Source organism: Paralichthys olivaceus, chromosome 4 (genome assembly GCF_024713975.1).
Source record: "Paralichthys olivaceus isolate ysfri-2021 chromosome 4, ASM2471397v2, whole genome shotgun sequence".
Classification (NCBI taxonomy): Eukaryota; Metazoa; Chordata; class Actinopteri; order Pleuronectiformes; family Paralichthyidae; genus Paralichthys; species Paralichthys olivaceus.
Genome location: NC_091096.1, coordinates 17,271,209 through 17,288,019, shown reverse-complemented (window position 1 = coordinate 17,288,019; position 16,811 = coordinate 17,271,209). Strand labels below are relative to the sequence as shown.

Sequence of the window (16,811 nt, the reverse complement as noted above, 5' to 3'; positions counted from 1 at the left end):
AGCGTGGCTTCGCATTGAATTTAACTTGGATGAACTTTGACTAGGGATATTTGCTTGCATTCAGGTCTATGTGTCCGTGCCCTTAGTCTTTGTACGGGTCATTCAGAATCTGTTGCGGGTGAGAGCAACATTCATGCCCATCTGCTACCATATAGATTGTATGAGTTCTGTGGGAGATACTGTATCTACTTATGCCAATTTACTGTTGTCTACTACATCATTGTGAGTGATGAGGCAATATAATGTACATTTGTGACTTACAGTTTTAGAGAGAATCTGCTTCTTCGGCTGTCCAATCTTAAAGGGAATCCTGAAACGGCACAAAAAGACATGGAACATTAACATGTGGCAAATGACTACCCAACGGGTGAAATTACTGAATGCTTAGATTGTCATCAGTTACACGACGGCAGGTCTTAAGGTGACAGACAATCTGAAGCTGTTAATCACTGTCATCATCTGGCTCCCACTGCAAGCACATATCACTAAACAGAAGACAGTGTTTTTTCCTCTCTATGTGGCTTTACTGCACGAACCTGGCTTGCAATCAAACACAGATGCACTTGCTGTACTGCCTATCAGGAAAATAGTCAACCTTATTCAGAGTTTCAGGCAGACAACACAATATATTGTGACTCAAAAAGGTACAACCAGGACACTGACTTTCCTGCAAAAGATCAACACCAAAACATGTCATGAGGTTTCGTGTAACTGGGGTAGTTGCGCCTAATTTTTAGAATGAAATACAAACTTTTCCTTACTCTTGAAAGAAAAAGCGACAAATCGCAACTATAGTTTGGTAACAGAAAAAAGAACCGGTTCCTTCTTAGTTAAAACATAATCTTTTATCCCCATTTCAAACCCAAGCCTGTGCCTTAATAAGTTGCTACCGAGCATCAGAGTGTCTTGAGAACACATGAGACAGAAAACACTGCCTTGCCATTGTGCTTGGCTGTGGGTTGTTATTGATGTGATACTAATGGCCTGAAATCTAAGCTATATGATGGACAGTTGCTGCTGACAGGCAGGGTGAGGCAGCAGCTGCGTCAAAAGAAAGGTGTGTAGAATAATGAGATGGAAAAGAGAGGGTGTGATGTAGGGCCTCGTTGTGCAACCCGGGAATGCTACTGATGTGTGAGGAAGATCCTTTTGATGCAACTCAATCACAAAACTCAACATGGTCAAATAACAGCAGGATTAATCTAGTTAAAATAACACAGGTTTCACTAGTGGCTCAGGTATCAAATTTGTCCTTTTTATTTTATGGCTCTGTGTTGACTCTGTGCTTGAGGTTGTATAAAGTATCAATGGTCTTGACCTTGCTTTTAATAAAGATTTGAATACAAAGTTTAGCCATCTGAGTGTGACCCAGTTACCAATGCCTGAGCATGTATAGTTGATTTTGGCTCAGGGAAGTAGTTTCACCCACTGTGTCATCATCTGGGTGAGCCAACACGGAAAATAACCTCAGCTCATCCCAGCTCTATCTAATGTGACTCACCTTTCTGTGATTACCTGATCTGTACACTATGACGTCATCACGAATACCATACTACGTACTTTATTTGTATTTGTAATTGTAGGGGCTCGATTTTCCAAAACACAAAAGCAGCATCATTTTATAGATAGTTCTTAGAATGTAAACTTACTAAGTTATACTCTCCTAAAGCTACAATAAAGAGAACCAACCTCACAGTCAGATTACATCTTACAAGAGCAGTTTTTATCATAAGTTTTATTTCGGAAAAACATAGAGCCCTAGATTGATAATGGAGAGGAAAAAAAGAAATGTGTATTTATATGTGTATATCAAAGCCAAATTTTTATTCTAATTGGTTTAATAGGTAATATATACAGTAATACTAGAATGAACTACAAAATAAAATGAAGACACTCAATACTTTGAGAGACATTAAAGACTTTCTTATTGATAATATTTGTGATTGATTTAACTATTGTGTCCGTGTGTGTGATGATGTCTTTGTGACTAAATTATCTTATGATACATGTACAAATATATATTATATTTTATCATGTAAAATTGATTTTGATCTCATTAAATATGAATAAATAAAGATAAATAAACTAACAAATATATGCAACAGTGTGTGACCACTGCAACAATAAACACATTTATAATTGAAATTCAAAGGACTGTAATAGAACTCTTTAATTAAAGACACTTAGCAGTTGAACAATGCCACAACACAGCTCGTGAGTTTATATTCAACAACAACTGACTATACTGTGAGTTTGGCCTGTTGCGGCATTACAGAAGCAGTCACAGTGATTTTGCTATTTGGTTTTTTTGGTTGTTTTTGGTGGTTTTCTACCAACAATGCACAGCAACGGCTTTTTGATGTTGCTCTCCATTGGTGGGTGTGTCAGGGAGAAAATCATAACATCCAAAGCAAAGAACACAGTTGGGAGAGTAAAGTACAAACACTGAAATGTTCCAAACAGCCATCAATGCATTATGAAACATATATTTAAATGTTTTATATAACTGTTTGCTTTCAATGTTCTCTTTTGCTACATCTTGGCAGAACTCACCATGACATGATTTGTTTCTCTGTGAATGTCTCTGTGACATTCTGAGTCTGTCCAAGTGTAACTATGTTAGTGCAGATTTTCCCATAAAAAGACCAAATGATACATTTGCTTCAAAAAAAAATACGTAGGAGAGTTCTTAATTTTACAGATTTAGATTATATCCACTTCTACAAAGAGCCAAAGTAAAGTGGTCATTCTCTTCAACTGCCCATGAGAACTGGCAAACACACCGCGTGAAGTGTGCTTCAGGGAAGGAGAGGGAAAATGTAGCAGGCAACCAGAGGGAGAGAACTAGAAAGAGGGAGGATGGTAGTCACTGTGAGAATCATTCCTAGTGTTTCTTCACACAGCAATATTTCTGTAGGGGCTGTCACATTTAGAAACATTGGTAAGTCAGTTCCTGTGAACCAAGAACTAGTGTTTATCATGGCAGAGGCCTGGCCACAAGACAGATGAAGAACGAAAACTTGTGTTTTATGCAAATTGAAGTCCAATTTTTTTCAGCAAACAAATGTAAGCCTACTGATGGCAGGCGTGGGTAGATCAGCTGAACATTGGCTCTGTATTTTGTGTTGAATATGTTGGAAATTTGATAAATATAGTCAGTGTAATATCAGTAAATGTTACAGTTCATCGAGGATTCATTTACCAATAACCATTATTCCAACAAATAAAAATGAACCAGTAACTTGAGATAATTGTAGATATGTTAGTTTTAGGAAATTGCAGCGACTTATCAAAGATGACTTGTTGTTGACATTTTTCCGTCATTGCCCATTTCCAGACCCAGATGCATTGAACACTGCTCTGTTACACATTCGCTGTCCCTATCAGTTCATTTCCCGAGCTATCTGATCTTTGCTGTAATGGGCTACACGTCACAGCCATCAAAAAAGCACGTAGGCACGAACAAAGACATGACAGTCTTCTCTATCCTGGACACATTATGCAATGACTAGAAGAACCAATGGCTTTTCACTAAAACTGCAAATGTGTATGCCATTAAGAGGGATAGTGCATCATTCGACCTTCGATATTCCATGGAGCACAGAAGGCTGGTTGAAGATATTAGGAAGTGGAATTGTTCTGACGATGACCCCAAAGTCAAACCTCTCACGTCATAGAGGCAAGTGTGCAGGCCCTACTGGAATGCATCAGTCAGCACAGAACATAAAAGACTCTTTTGACTTGTCGAGAGCCCCCACTCTTGACCTTGTGTTTGGCGTGCGTGCTGGTAGCAGCGTCACTTGGCAGCCATTGACTCTCTGACTGAACTGAGTGACGCCATCTTGATAAGTGTCATCCCTAAATATGTGAAATGTATTAAAAAGCAATTTAATGGACACACACGTCACAGGCATACTGAAGACGTTTGTCATTTCTTCTTAAACTACATTTGTGAATCGTGAGAAACAAGCACTGAATTAAAAGAAACCTCTTTTTTAAAGTCAACAGCCACTCAAAAGACTACTCAGACAAACTTTCCCATACTTGTAAAAATCAACATTAGCAATAGCTGAATCCATACTAATACCATGGAATCCAAAACATGCTACCCTAAGAAGAAGACGCAACGATCATGGTTATCACCTCCAAAGATCTAAAGCATAAAAAGAGCAGAACGATATATGTGTACAGTCATAACAGCAATATTTCTTTGCCTGTGTTTTTGAGAAATAACCAGAGAGTTATCAACCTAACACTTTCTATGAAAGAAGATGAAACATGCCACAACCTTTCTGACACATACAAAAGATTACACGCCTTGCTGAGCCTGGTGGGCAAATGTATCCCAGTAACAGAAAACAAATATTGCCCTAGAAACATGACACAACAACAAAAAGACAAGACACAATACAGCCTACTCAAGTAAAATATATAATTTACAGATATACAGTATAAATATATACATTTAGACTATATAAGACGCAATATGAGAAAAAACATTTAATCATAAGTTAACACTCTGACACCCTCGAGTTTTTCTTACAAGCTAAGATTTTGGAGTTTGTATTGTCTCCAGAGAGAACTTAGGTAGTGTGCTGTGTGTGCCTCTTCTGACATTTATTTCAATAAACAGAGAGAAGAGTCAACAGTCAACAAAAATGTCTGTTATGGATAAATGTTTTTTTTCTTGTTGTCATTTGCCTGAAAATGATAGCACAGTCTAATTTGCTGTTTACTTTTCAGGAAGGTCACAAGCTCCATGGAAGTTGCTATATTGACAACAAAAGGTGACATCTGGAAATCGATAGCAATTGTCCAAACAGTCAGACCAAAAAACAAAACTATACACTTCACTCAGTCAGAAACACAACAACTAGTCATATTTGAAAAACTGGGGACATAGAAAGTTTGACACTTTCATTTCAGAAATTAATAACAATCATTTGAGCCCAACCAAAATGGACCTTGTGTGTAGATACTGATATTAGGGAGTAAATACAGATATATCAGCAGATTATGTACTCAGTCACTCCTAAGATGTAGTTATCAAACCAAAAATAAATCTAATTGTGGTTTACTTTGTGTTTACATTTTGACCATAACATTTATTAGAGATAACTAAAAGTAAAGAAAACGCAACTACAACCACATATATAGAACTTTAATTTAGAAAATGGATATATATGTAAATGTAAACCTAAATGCACATATTTTCTGTTTATTCTGTAAAATGTAATAGTTTCAGAGAAAACACAGATACCATTATGTCAGTGTTGCTTATACGGGTCATGTTATCAGCCAGGAATAGTCTCCACTTTAGTGCTTATAAAGTGTGGGGCTCTATTGATAAATGATGCAGGCCCCTACAAGTAAACATGCCAGAGACTGGGGCTGCAGACACAACTGTGTTAGCACGTGTCTGGATCCCAGTAGGTAACTTCACACAGATCATCAGCCCAAACTAAAAGCAAATGTGAGACCAGCAGTCCAGCGAACAACTATCAGACTTGTGCTGAATATATTAAAACAACATTGTGGAGACTTATACCTGAAAAAGCCCAGTTAGTAGCATTAAACATGTTCAGGGTACCAACAAAGTTATCTGCCTAACTACACTCATAAAATAACATCCACAGATCATACAAGACGAAAGGTGATGTCGTTGTTAGTGTCTGCGCAGGAGAGTAGAAGGTAACAACAATCCTCCTGACATGTACATGTCAACATGCTAACGTTAGCCACAGACAACTTCAGTTCAATTTAAATGGATTCACTGACCCAGCTGACCTGACAGCTACATTAAGTCCCCATGTTATGTTTAAAGCCAGATTAGCTTTATCCGAAATACGCACAAGCTGCTTTAACTTCAGACAATGACCGAGTCTTGTTTTCATAGATTTCTGGTTCACTAATGTTTCAGCAACTAACCATGTCGTTAACTAGCTAAGCTACTGTACCAGGCTTCACCGGACACCCGTGTATCGAAGTTTGTGACAACTGTCGCTTTGCTAGCGAGTATGCAACAAACCACACACTGCCTTCGTGCAGGGTATCGACACGTGAACCGCCGCTGAACGACTTTGTGAGTCTACACGAGTTTTTATTCTCGTTAGCTGTGAGTTTAACAAGCTAGCGCTAACTGTTTGTATGACGCTTCCGGGAAATAGCCAGAGCCCTTGCTGGTGAGCCGTCACTCCTTGGTCATTGTTATTCGCATACTTTTCTGTGTAACTGGAATTTGACATCGACAATATAGAGAAGAATATACATACCAGCTCATTTTGAGTGAACTTTAATTCCGGTTTCACTTGGTTGTTTTATTTTCTTCCGAGGACCTCATCCCTTTCCCCCAGTCAACAGGCGAGGATTGAACAGGAAGTCCGGAAACAGGCTGTCCGTGTTTCCCCTCCGGACTTTAATTCTTTAACCACAGAGGTTTTATCATGTTTCAATATAACAACACAAAGTGAGTATTATTATTATGTGTTTGTACATTTACTTCATATTTACTAGTTTAACGTGTGTGTGTTTGTGTTGGGTGCGCGTGCACGTGGAGGACCCAAGCAAACAGAAGGCAAGTGATATTTTTCTTTATTCAAGTACTTACATAGAAATAACAAAACAATTGCATTACAACAAACCGAAGTGCCAAGTAAACAGGGGAGCACATCCTCCCCATCACAAGGATATAGTAAAATTCATTTCAATATTCAGCTCATCATAAAAGGACCTTATTATAAGGTAATAAAAACATGAAATAGGTTAAAGACATCCACAACATTTTAAACAAGACCTCTTGTTTTCTTTAAGAACAAAAAAGAAAAAGAAAAAAAAAGCCAATAGAACAGTTATCCCAGTGTGTGTTTCCAATTGACTGTCTTGAGTAGTTGGTAGATTTATCCCATTTCACCCGATGTGACTTTTATTTTTCATGCATAATAAAGAAATGAGCACCACCACCCCGCAGCATCTGGAGGGGGTAGCACTTCGGAAACGTTTCCGTGCACATGCAAACATGAGGATATACTGTAATGAAAAGGAAACACAACACAACAGAAAACAGTGAGTATTGACTCCATCCGAATACCAGTGTCACTGTTGAAGACCACACAATCCCTGAAGCCACACTGTAGTCCATAAAATGACATGAGTAGTCTGTAATATCTACACATTATTGAAATCTCTTCAAGCATGAATTGGTTTTTTTTAAATTCTTTTAAATCCTCTAATTATGAAAATGGTCATGAATGAGCCCAAGCCTATCGCCCTGCCCGAGGCCAACACCAAGGACACTAAATCAAACAGTTAAACACAAACATTAGCACAAGGCTGCCTTCCACTGCGAGCAGGCTGAGGTCACATGTATGATTTGTTGCTCCCGTGCAGCTCTCATCATGCATTGTTTTTGATCAGCTAACCCTGCAACCCACTTTGGCACAAAGATGGCTGCTGATGTTGGCTCTCATCCAGCAAGCAGCAGAGAACGAGGATGAGGCAAATTCCAATTTCAGAGCGTTCAGCTGCCTACTTTTGGACAATAGAACATTAAAAATACATAGAATGATGCCTCTCTTTGAGAAGCATTATCAGGAGGAGGGGGGTGTTGCTCAGATCAACAAGTCACTAACATTTATCTATAGCATTCACACATTTTACACAGAAGGATTCAGAGGAACATGGTACAGCCTGTATTGTTGTTCAACCACAAAACTATATTGACGGATTGGAATGTGGGGAAGGAATTGGGTTGTTTTACATAATCTGTCCGATCAGTACAGAAATGTCACGGAACAAAAGTGACAGACAGTCAGATGAGATGACAGATGAAATATTGAGTATGCTAAATTGTAATTACAGGGCTTCATTTGGACGTGGAAATAGTGTCTCTGCATCAGTCCTTAACACAAAGCAACAAAAACACAGTTTTCTCTAAGAGGAGGCCACATTCTATATACTGTAATTAAAAGATCCACACTCACCAGCTGAGTGTCAAATCTGGAGCACACAAGATCATAATTTTTGGTCAAAATTATCCAGAGAATATAACAATCAGTGTCTAACGTCAAATTATTCTTGGTAAACATTAAAGTTAAACATTTTGTTTTTCGACTACATTGTTTGAGCTGACTCCATGAAGCTGTCTGCCACAAGATGTTTACATTAAAGTTCATTGAATCTGGCAAATCCCAATGCAATGTTTTAATATTAGTTATGATCCACCTGTCATATGACAGAAGGAAAGCTGTGGGATGTAATATGTCAAAACATGGCATGAGTTTGTTAAGCTGTTATTTCAGTTGCATCTGCTCAGAAAAGTTTCATTAGCCGATGACCATCTATGGAGTAAAATAACGTACTTTTCATGATACAAAACTATTGATTTACTGCTGGTTGTTGCAGGGTGTGTGAACTTTTAAACTATCTCTAAAAGTGCTAGGAGGTCTGTTCATTTAACCATGTAGATGAGTTGAGAAAAGACTCTCTGAGGCCAAATTAATTGGAAAATAAGTGGAAACTTGCCAGGAAGCTCAGCAGTGAAAACTGGTTGTTACAGGAAAGGGAAAGCATGGCCTTGGAACCTCGTTTCTCTGTCCACTGTGTTCTCTGTGGCACTGCTTTCCTGAACCTTTCCTTTGGCCTTTGCATTTGTCAGTCAATATTGTCTTTAAGCCTGATTGCCGTGTCTGCTGATCGGTATAAAATTTTATTTTTTCCCCCAGTTGATAATAATGTTTATAGAAATTCTTTGTCTCACATGCACCATATACTTTTAATAGTCGTAGAGCACAGCCAACAACTGGATATACACTAGAGGGAGAGAAGAAGGTTTCTTTTTTTTAGAAAAAGTTTATCTGGTATTTGAGCACAACATTTTAGGATTAGATTTTTTTCTATTAAAAATATTTCTGCTGAATTATTTCATTACCAGTAATGTTATACATGTGAATTTATGGTGTTGTCCGAACCAGCCATCTGTGTCTTGTGCTAGCTTCTATAGAAGTACATATCTTGATATTTATAGCCTTTTTGACCAAAAGAGAATTTGCTGCAGTCTGTTATGACTATTTGCATTTGCTCCACAAAGCCACAATACAGAACCTTCTTATTTCTAGATGTAAAGCAAAACAACATATTTGAAAAAAGGCTATTTTATCAAATGTGGTTATTGTTGTCAATATCGATATAAAACCGAGAGAATGGTAAAGATGAGTCTATACAAAATTCCACATCATTGAATTGAGGTATTCCCTTCATCAGTACAAACATCAGTAAGGAGTCAGGTGTAAAAAGTATTGGCATTGCCCTGTCGTATATTTTGTTTGAGAAAGGATTCATTCATTTATTCTGTGTTTTCTATAAAAGGGGGGAGATGTTTTAATTGAAATAATTGATTGAAACTATAATGGAGATACACAAAATGTAATAAAAAAAATCTTCTCATTTATTAAGAGAACACATTAGTGTTTCCTTTTACCACGTTAAAGCGTTACAGATGGTGCAACTGCTATTGTTCTTTTTTTAATGGAAATAACACACCATATTTGGCACAATTTAGTGCTCCAAATTTTTTTTTCCTATGACAACAAAATATTCTGTATTATAACTACATTACTAAAAGCTCTGAGACACATTCCGCACAAGCATTCAGTCAATTGAAAGTTCTTGTTTATGCAGACATTTGTATTTACATAGTGTGCATGTAGTCATGCACAAATATGCACAATTTAATACTGAGTTATGGTGCATTTGACATTTGAGTACAAAAGTGAAACTTCTACTATAGCTACCTGCATACATATTTGTATACTGTACAAAAACAAGTCCTTATAGTTTACAACTCAGTCTCAGTCTCTGTATTAGAAAATATGTAAACATGGATTTGGAAATTGTGATTTTTCTTTCACCATATGTTGCTCATCTTTTGGTCATTTAAACAAGTAGTTAAATCTTTTTACACTAGAAAGCACAGACAAAGGGCCTCATTCATCTTTTTTCCCTTATTCATCTTTGCTCTCATATGCTGCTGATTTGAAAACCGGTGTCATTTATTTAAGTAGTCTGTCTAACTGTGCTCTTAGTTAATTTGATTTACGGGTTGTGGCACATGTCATGAATACATTGCATATAACTGCAGAACTCAAGAAAACTGAACAAATGAACGTTATTGGTGAGCTTTAAAAAAAAGCAACAGAAATTATATCTGGTAACACCACATAAAGCCATCATATAATAAGGCAACACAAATACACAGTGTCTCTCTGTGACTACAAATAAATAGGTCTTGGCAAAGGCATTGATTGCTGCAGGCATGTTTGTTTTTATAAGTACAGGTAACAGGACAAGACATCGGTTTGTTTCGTGCGACCCATTCAGTCATTGAGATTGAACCAAATTCTTTAAATCCAACTCTAAATCTAAATCTGAGATCCGCTGTTTGAGTCTGGTCTCAACTTGAACTCAACATGTGTGCTAAGCTGATATCACTTTTATGTTTGGCAAACATCAGGCACAATATTAAGAACCAGGTTGGCTGAATCAACACAATACATTTGGCAGATTCTGTTGAGAAAACAACATTCAAATAGAAAATTAAAAACACTACACCTCAACAAAAACATCAGAAAGACAGTCAAGTGCCACTAATAAGGTATCAATGACAGTACACAAATATAACCAATTGCACTTTTAAACAGCCTAATATCATTAATGCATACCTCCCACTGAGCTCCATTATTATTTTGTCTGTTTCGACCCTCGTGATGGATTCTGGCTTCCTCCCAATTTAGAAATTCTCGGCAAAATTTACAAAAGTGTATCCACCCCTGAAACCTAACACACAGTGGCCTTTTGGGCAGTGTGTGCCTTTGTCACGGCACTGTGTTACAGTAGCTGAGGCTCTGAGTTGCTTGAAAGAGAATGGCGTAGCAGCCTTTCTCCGCTTTAATTAAACTTAAGGAATCCATCTCAAAATAGAAGGACTACAACTGAAAGGAGCAGGGGATGTAAAATAGAGAGAGAAAAAAGTCACCTATTTATCTCATAGTGGACGTGATCCCTTCTTCATTAGTCTCTTTATGGGGCATGGTGAGGGCTCAGTCCAAGTGCATGTAGTGACGGTCATGACGTTCCCACTGTCGGCCCCCCACAGGAGCTGGGCGGCGAGCTGTGGCTCCCAGGCGCCCCACTGCTCTTGTCAGTCGGCTTCTTGTCCTTCTGTTTCAGGTGAACCTTCGCGTGCCTCTTTCGCTCGTCACTCCTGGCAAACTTGCGTCCACAGAACTCACAGGAGAAGGGTTTCTCGCCTGTGTGCGTGCGGATGTGCGTGGTCAGGTGGTCACTCCTGCTGAAGGAGCGCATGCATATTCTGCACTGGAAGGGTTTGTGACCTGTGTGGATGCGAAGGTGACGTGTGAGCTCGTCTGAGCGTGAGAAGCGTCTGTCACAGTTCTCTGCTGGACAGGCATGCGGCCGTTCGTGGACGGGGGTTTTGCTGGGACGGTTGGGGTACTTCCGTGGCCGGATGGGTTTGAGGGTGAGAGTCTGGGGTGGTGGGTGGTGCTGGGGAGGGTGCTGCTGCCCGCCGATGAAACCTGGGTGAATTTGTTGCTTGTCTTTGAATGCTCTGATGGTCTCCAGGGGTGTGATGGGTGGTGGGTTGACTCGGATGGGGTCCATGCTCTGGAAGGGCTTGTGCTCCATCACCCCGACGTCCCCCTGATGATGGAAAAGGTTGTAGTCTGGGATCATGGAGAAAAGGCTGCCATCCATGGAGGCTTTGGATGTGGAGTGGTAGTCATTGCCAGGGTAGGCTAGAGCCGTGCTCGTGGCAGGGCTGTGGTGAAAGGAGACCTGATCCTGGTACAGGTCACCGCAGGTAGAATAGGCAGGCAGTGGTGGACCATATACTTGTTCCATGTCTGACGTCTGTCCGCCCATGCTGGCTGCGGAGGATGATGTCTGCGTTGTTACCGTGCCGGGTGAAGGAGAAACACCCAGGATCCCTGCGCTGACGAGACTTATGATATTGTTGTCAGAGCACCAGCCAGAGCCACCGATGCCACCTGACGGAGGAGTGTCAAAGGCAAACTTCCCCAGATAGGTGACAGTCTGCCCGCTGCGGTTGGACTGGAAGCTGGATCCATACTGAATCTCTGCCGTTGCTTTCTCGCTTCCCATGCCCAGATCCATGATATTATCTACACAACAAAGCAAATAAAAAACATATGAACAAATCATCCACGTGGTTGCTCAGACATGAACACCAAATGCAATCGGTTCTGAGGAAAAGCCTGCAAAAGTGAGCGTGTTGCAAAAGTTGTGAAAAAAGTCTAGAAAATTCACTTTGTCAGGCTACATGAAGTTGCGGTGACAGTCCTGGGTTTGTCCAAAATCCTGCCTTTTTTGTGCATATTTCTGTAAAAGTGTGCCAACAAGAGATCCAAAATAAAAGCAGTCCAATGCAGTTCATAAAGAAATGTGAGCGCTGTCAGACCTGTAAGTTAAGTGAGTGACTGCTGCATCTGAGACGGTGGTGTCTCTCTCTCGCTCAGATCCCACAAGCTCTCATAAATCAAGACCTAAACACCCCCTTTGATCCAGTCATTGTGTCCCTCAGGAGGACAGCCAAACTCTATGGCGAGATCTGATTTCTTTACAGCGGGGAGGATTATAAGGCAGACGCCACATCTATCATGCTCAGGGATTCAAAACACATTTGCAGCAAAGAGCATCTGCACACAAGGGGTGGGGGGTGGGGGGTATTTAAGTGTCAATCCGATCTCTGTTTTCGTTAGCTTTAACAAATGTCCTTGATATTTTATTTCTACAGAATCTTACACACACACACACACACACACACACACACACACACACACACACACACACACTCACACACACACACACACACACACACACACACACACACACACACACACACACACACACGACTTTTGTCATGGATTCCTTAGGAGACCCCAAAACAATCAAATGCACATGTGTTTAATGTGGACAAATTTAGGTGCTTTATCATGATCTGAAGACTGAATGTGAGATATCTGAAAATGTCATTCTTTTTTAAGAAGAACTCAAAATAAACATCTCTTTACATTTGCAGGAAATCATACACTGGTTGTCCTTATATGTCAACGCACAGTAATTACAGTCTGCTACAATTTAGCAGAAGGCAAATTACAATGAAACAAACAAAACCAAAATTATGCATATTGCACAATAATGTTTGACACACGAACAATGATTCACAACGGCAGAATTTTGTTGTTGTGTGTTTAACATTAAGAGAACAAGTCAGAGCTGATCTTAATGCATTTTATTCCAACACTTTAGTTTTTTGGGGGGATCATCTGAGTAGTGGGCTGTTCAAATAGAGGGACATGAAATAAAGTCATCCCTCTTTTCTTATAGCTCAGTGCTGAAGAGCACACACATGATTGAGTTGTAAAATCACAGTGTGGTGCATTAAATAAAAATATTTCATTTACCCCCAATTACCCCTAAAAAATGTGTACAGGCTATATTATTTATTTTCTACACATAATGTGAATTTCACCAAGGTCAGATGTAATTAAAAAAGCAACACACACTTCAACTCTGCAGTACGTCTCCCCCCATATTTTAATTCCGTTTGTTTAGAGCTCCAGTCAGAGGTCAGATAATGTACATTTTTCCGTGTTTATAAAAAGAATATGACATGAACTTTAAATCACTTATGCTAAATGTAACATATATATTTCATTTGGAAAAACAGAAATATATTATATACAATACCTGGCGCTGAGATAATTTAAAGGCACATCTCTTGCGTAAATCAGGGTGAATTTATCGGGTTATGTTCAAACTGTTTTAATTTGCGGGGGAAATAACTTAACCATTTAAACTGATTCGAGAATAAAGAAAAAAACTAATCGTTGTTCACTTCATCACATGTTGATCTTCAGGTGTAGTGTTTGTGGAGCAGCACTGACCCATCACCTCAGAAGGTGAGTCTGTACATTTACCAATTGATTTAATGCTAATCTGCGACACTTAGCAGAAATAACAGGTCAGCTTTGTGATAGCGTCTGCGCTCATCAGAAATACACGTTCATCTGGAAGCAATAAATCAATAAGATCTCCGGCCTCGCATTTTTACTGAATATGAAATAGTTCCACGGGCCTGCGGCATCTATAATATATATATATATAAACACATGTATATGGGGATATACAGCCACACACACACACACACACACGCACACACACACACACACACACACACACGCCTACTGGAATCCAAAATCTATGACACCTGAATATTTGGGAATGAAAGTCGTTGTCGCAAATAGTTGAGCCGCTCTCTGCGAATGGATATTAGATCAATAAATCAGTGGGCATTTTTAATTTGACCACATGTCCTCAATTTTCAGTTTGAATGACAGAGCCGACTTCGTTTTAGTGATCAGTGCGTAAAATCCGCCTTGTTCCACAACCAGTCACAACACATCAACACATTTCTTCTAACAAACCGATAATCATAGGGCTGATTAAATATAATATCCAAGCACGTGTCTGTATATTTTATTTTTTAGATGTGGACTTGTGAGGCTAAAGGTGCGCTTTTTTACGTTTTGTTTGAAAACACGACACTGTCCACTGGACACCGGACAAATAAAAAACTCATGAGTGAAATAAAACAAACCACACGCCACTTATTTTAAATCTGTTCTTTCTTAATTGTTTTCGAACTCTATGTGTTTTAGACCTGACGTACAGAGAAAGTGTTCAGTCCGGGCATCTGCCTTTGTGCGCAACAGCCAGAGCGCAAACAGGTGCTCCAAGCGCCAAGACAACTGTTGCCTTCCGCGCACATCGCACATAGTTTGAACCACTTAGATCAAAAACACACACGCACACGAACACAAGTAAATAAAAATGAAAACATCTTACCCGTGTTCATCTGTGAATAGTGGTTAATAGATTCCGTACTGGTGAAAATATTCATAGACGTCGGGATGTCCTCTTCTGGGTAGAGACTGTCAGGGATCGTGTTTATTAAACTGCTCATGGTAAGAGGGAGCTTCTCCGCTAGTTTCCCTGTCATAGCAGTTATATTCAGTCCGACATTTATGAAGGACAGCGCGCAGGTATCCAAGTAGTTACACAGAGAAAAACAAAAAGAAAACTCAGCGGGCGATGTCAAAGTGGAGAACACAGGTGAGGATCAGGCGTGGATGGATAAAAAAAGCAGCAGGGATGGATCCTGTTGTATCCAAGTATCCCGCGGAGGACGAGCAGCGGCGGCCGGGTCTCTCTCTCTCTCCTCCTGCGCGATCACACACTATTGTTGTTATTAATGTGATCACTGTGGACGCTGGTGGCTCTGCTTTGTGGGGGGAATGTGAAGTCTGTGAATCAATGGAGGAGGAGGCGGCGGTATTGGTTGCACAAGAGCAGCCCTACTTGCTCTATTGGAGCTGGATAGGGGACTCCAGTGTGCCCGTATTAAATAGGGGGCTGGAACATTCGCGTGACGTAGATGACCATATATGGACAGAGCTACCAGCGCCAGGCTCTCCGCGCGTCAGTCTGTGGAAAGTACTGTGGAGGCAAAAGGCTCCGACCGACAGATAGATGGATAGAAAGATACATAGATAGATAGATACGCTACCACGTTTACCCAGTGTTCATGTACCCGGGATGAGCCGTCTCCTCTCCTCCTGTCCCCGTGGAAAACAGTGCAGTGATTGGACACTGTTTTCTCTGTTATTGTCAGGTGTAATGGTATCTTCATTAGAGTGCCAGGGTTTTACGCATAGGTTTTACGCGGCTTTTACACAGCAGTGTGTGTGAGGGAGAAAGAGAGAGGAGTGTTGTAGCTTTAGTGCTGCCACTAATAAAACAGACTCGTGTCTTCAGTTAGGCCAGTAGTGTTTGTTAATATCAACAGGAGTAAATGCATTTGCTGGCTTTACATAAATACATTTGCTAGCTTTACATGCAACTTTCTTTGTCTTTCTCAATAAGTTCAGAGAGAAAATGTATGTGCAGTCATTTTGTTCTTGGCCCTGGGTGAACATGCGCACACTCTGTCCCGTCCTGTTCTGCATGAACACTGGGACAAACCCCCGCTCTCTTCATGCAGCAACACTGGCTCACAAAGACAGCAGTTGACGGAGTTAATCGCCTGTAAATATTGCAAGCGCTTCGTAAAAATCCACAGGCTTTGCTTTGACTTGGAGCCCAAGTGTGCGCTTCAAGTGGAAACTCCAAATAAGGCAGTGTCCGGCCCCGCCCCCCCAACGTCCCTATTTGGACATAGGAGTTCCGGGTGAAGTAGTAGTGGAAAAGTGATCGGAAGCCACAGACGTTTTAAAAAGAGATGACAGTGGACAAAGCGTCATGGCTCGTTTTTTTTCACCAGTTTGTGAAAAAACTCCCTCTGAATGGATTGGGTTTAAAAAATAACTCTGTTATATTTGGTTTGTAAAAATAAAACAGAGTCCTCTGGGGTCACTGAGGTTTCACATCACTACTTTTTTCTAAGTTTTTCTTAGTTTTGATAAGAACTTGTGGATTTCTTGCTGTGGCTGTGCCATTTGTACACTTTTGTACAGAATCATCAGAAAATGCTGAATGAAATGAACCTGAGAAATTAATAGTACCTCAATGAATCAGAAGTGTAAACAGAGTGTGTGGGAGAATTAGTCTGAATCATGCTCTGTGTTTAGGGGGGCTTACACAAACAGAACAGCCAGTGATCGTCTTGTGTGTCTTATTACCACAGGCGAGTCCTCCACGTCTGAGTCAGTTGTACT

General features: G+C 40.0%; 2 protein-coding genes across 2 annotated transcripts in view; both read right to left on the bottom strand.

The window, feature by feature from the left end:
- The window catches only part of bin3 (bridging integrator 3), a 29,767-nt gene extending 23,347 nt beyond the window's left edge, over window positions 1-6,420 (bottom strand). Inside the window, exons 1-2 of the mRNA XM_020094033.2 lie at window positions 6,273-6,420; window positions 262-310 (exon numbers count right to left, since the gene is read on the bottom strand). Coding sequence (XP_019949592.1) covers window positions 262-310; window positions 6,273-6,280 — 57 coding nt within the window. The 5' untranslated portion in view covers window positions 6,281-6,420. The remainder of the gene's footprint in view (window positions 1-261; window positions 311-6,272) is intronic.
- A 154-nt stretch (window positions 6,421-6,574) lies between these two features.
- egr3 (early growth response 3) lies at window positions 6,575-15,485 on the bottom strand. Its single transcript, XM_020093737.2, has 2 exons — window positions 14,944-15,485; window positions 6,575-12,197 (listed from the first exon to the last, which is right to left on the bottom strand). Exons 1-2 carry the CDS (start codon window positions 15,095-15,097, stop codon window positions 11,119-11,121), a joined length of 1,233 nt encoding a protein of 410 aa, XP_019949296.1. The 5' UTR covers window positions 15,098-15,485; the 3' UTR covers window positions 6,575-11,118.
- Between the last annotated feature and the right edge of the window lie 1,326 nt (window positions 15,486-16,811).

What these genes read in the sequence shown, in the direction of transcription:
- egr3 (XM_020093737.2), bottom strand. Translation starts at nt 15,097, where the DNA reads ATGACAGGGAAACTAGCGGAGAAGCTCCCTCTTACCATGAGCAGTTTA. An exon ending in CTATTCACAGATGAACACGG is followed by an intron (nt 12,198 to 14,943) that starts GTAAGATGTTTT and finishes TTTGTTGTGTAG; the next exon opens with ATAATATCATGGATCTGGGC.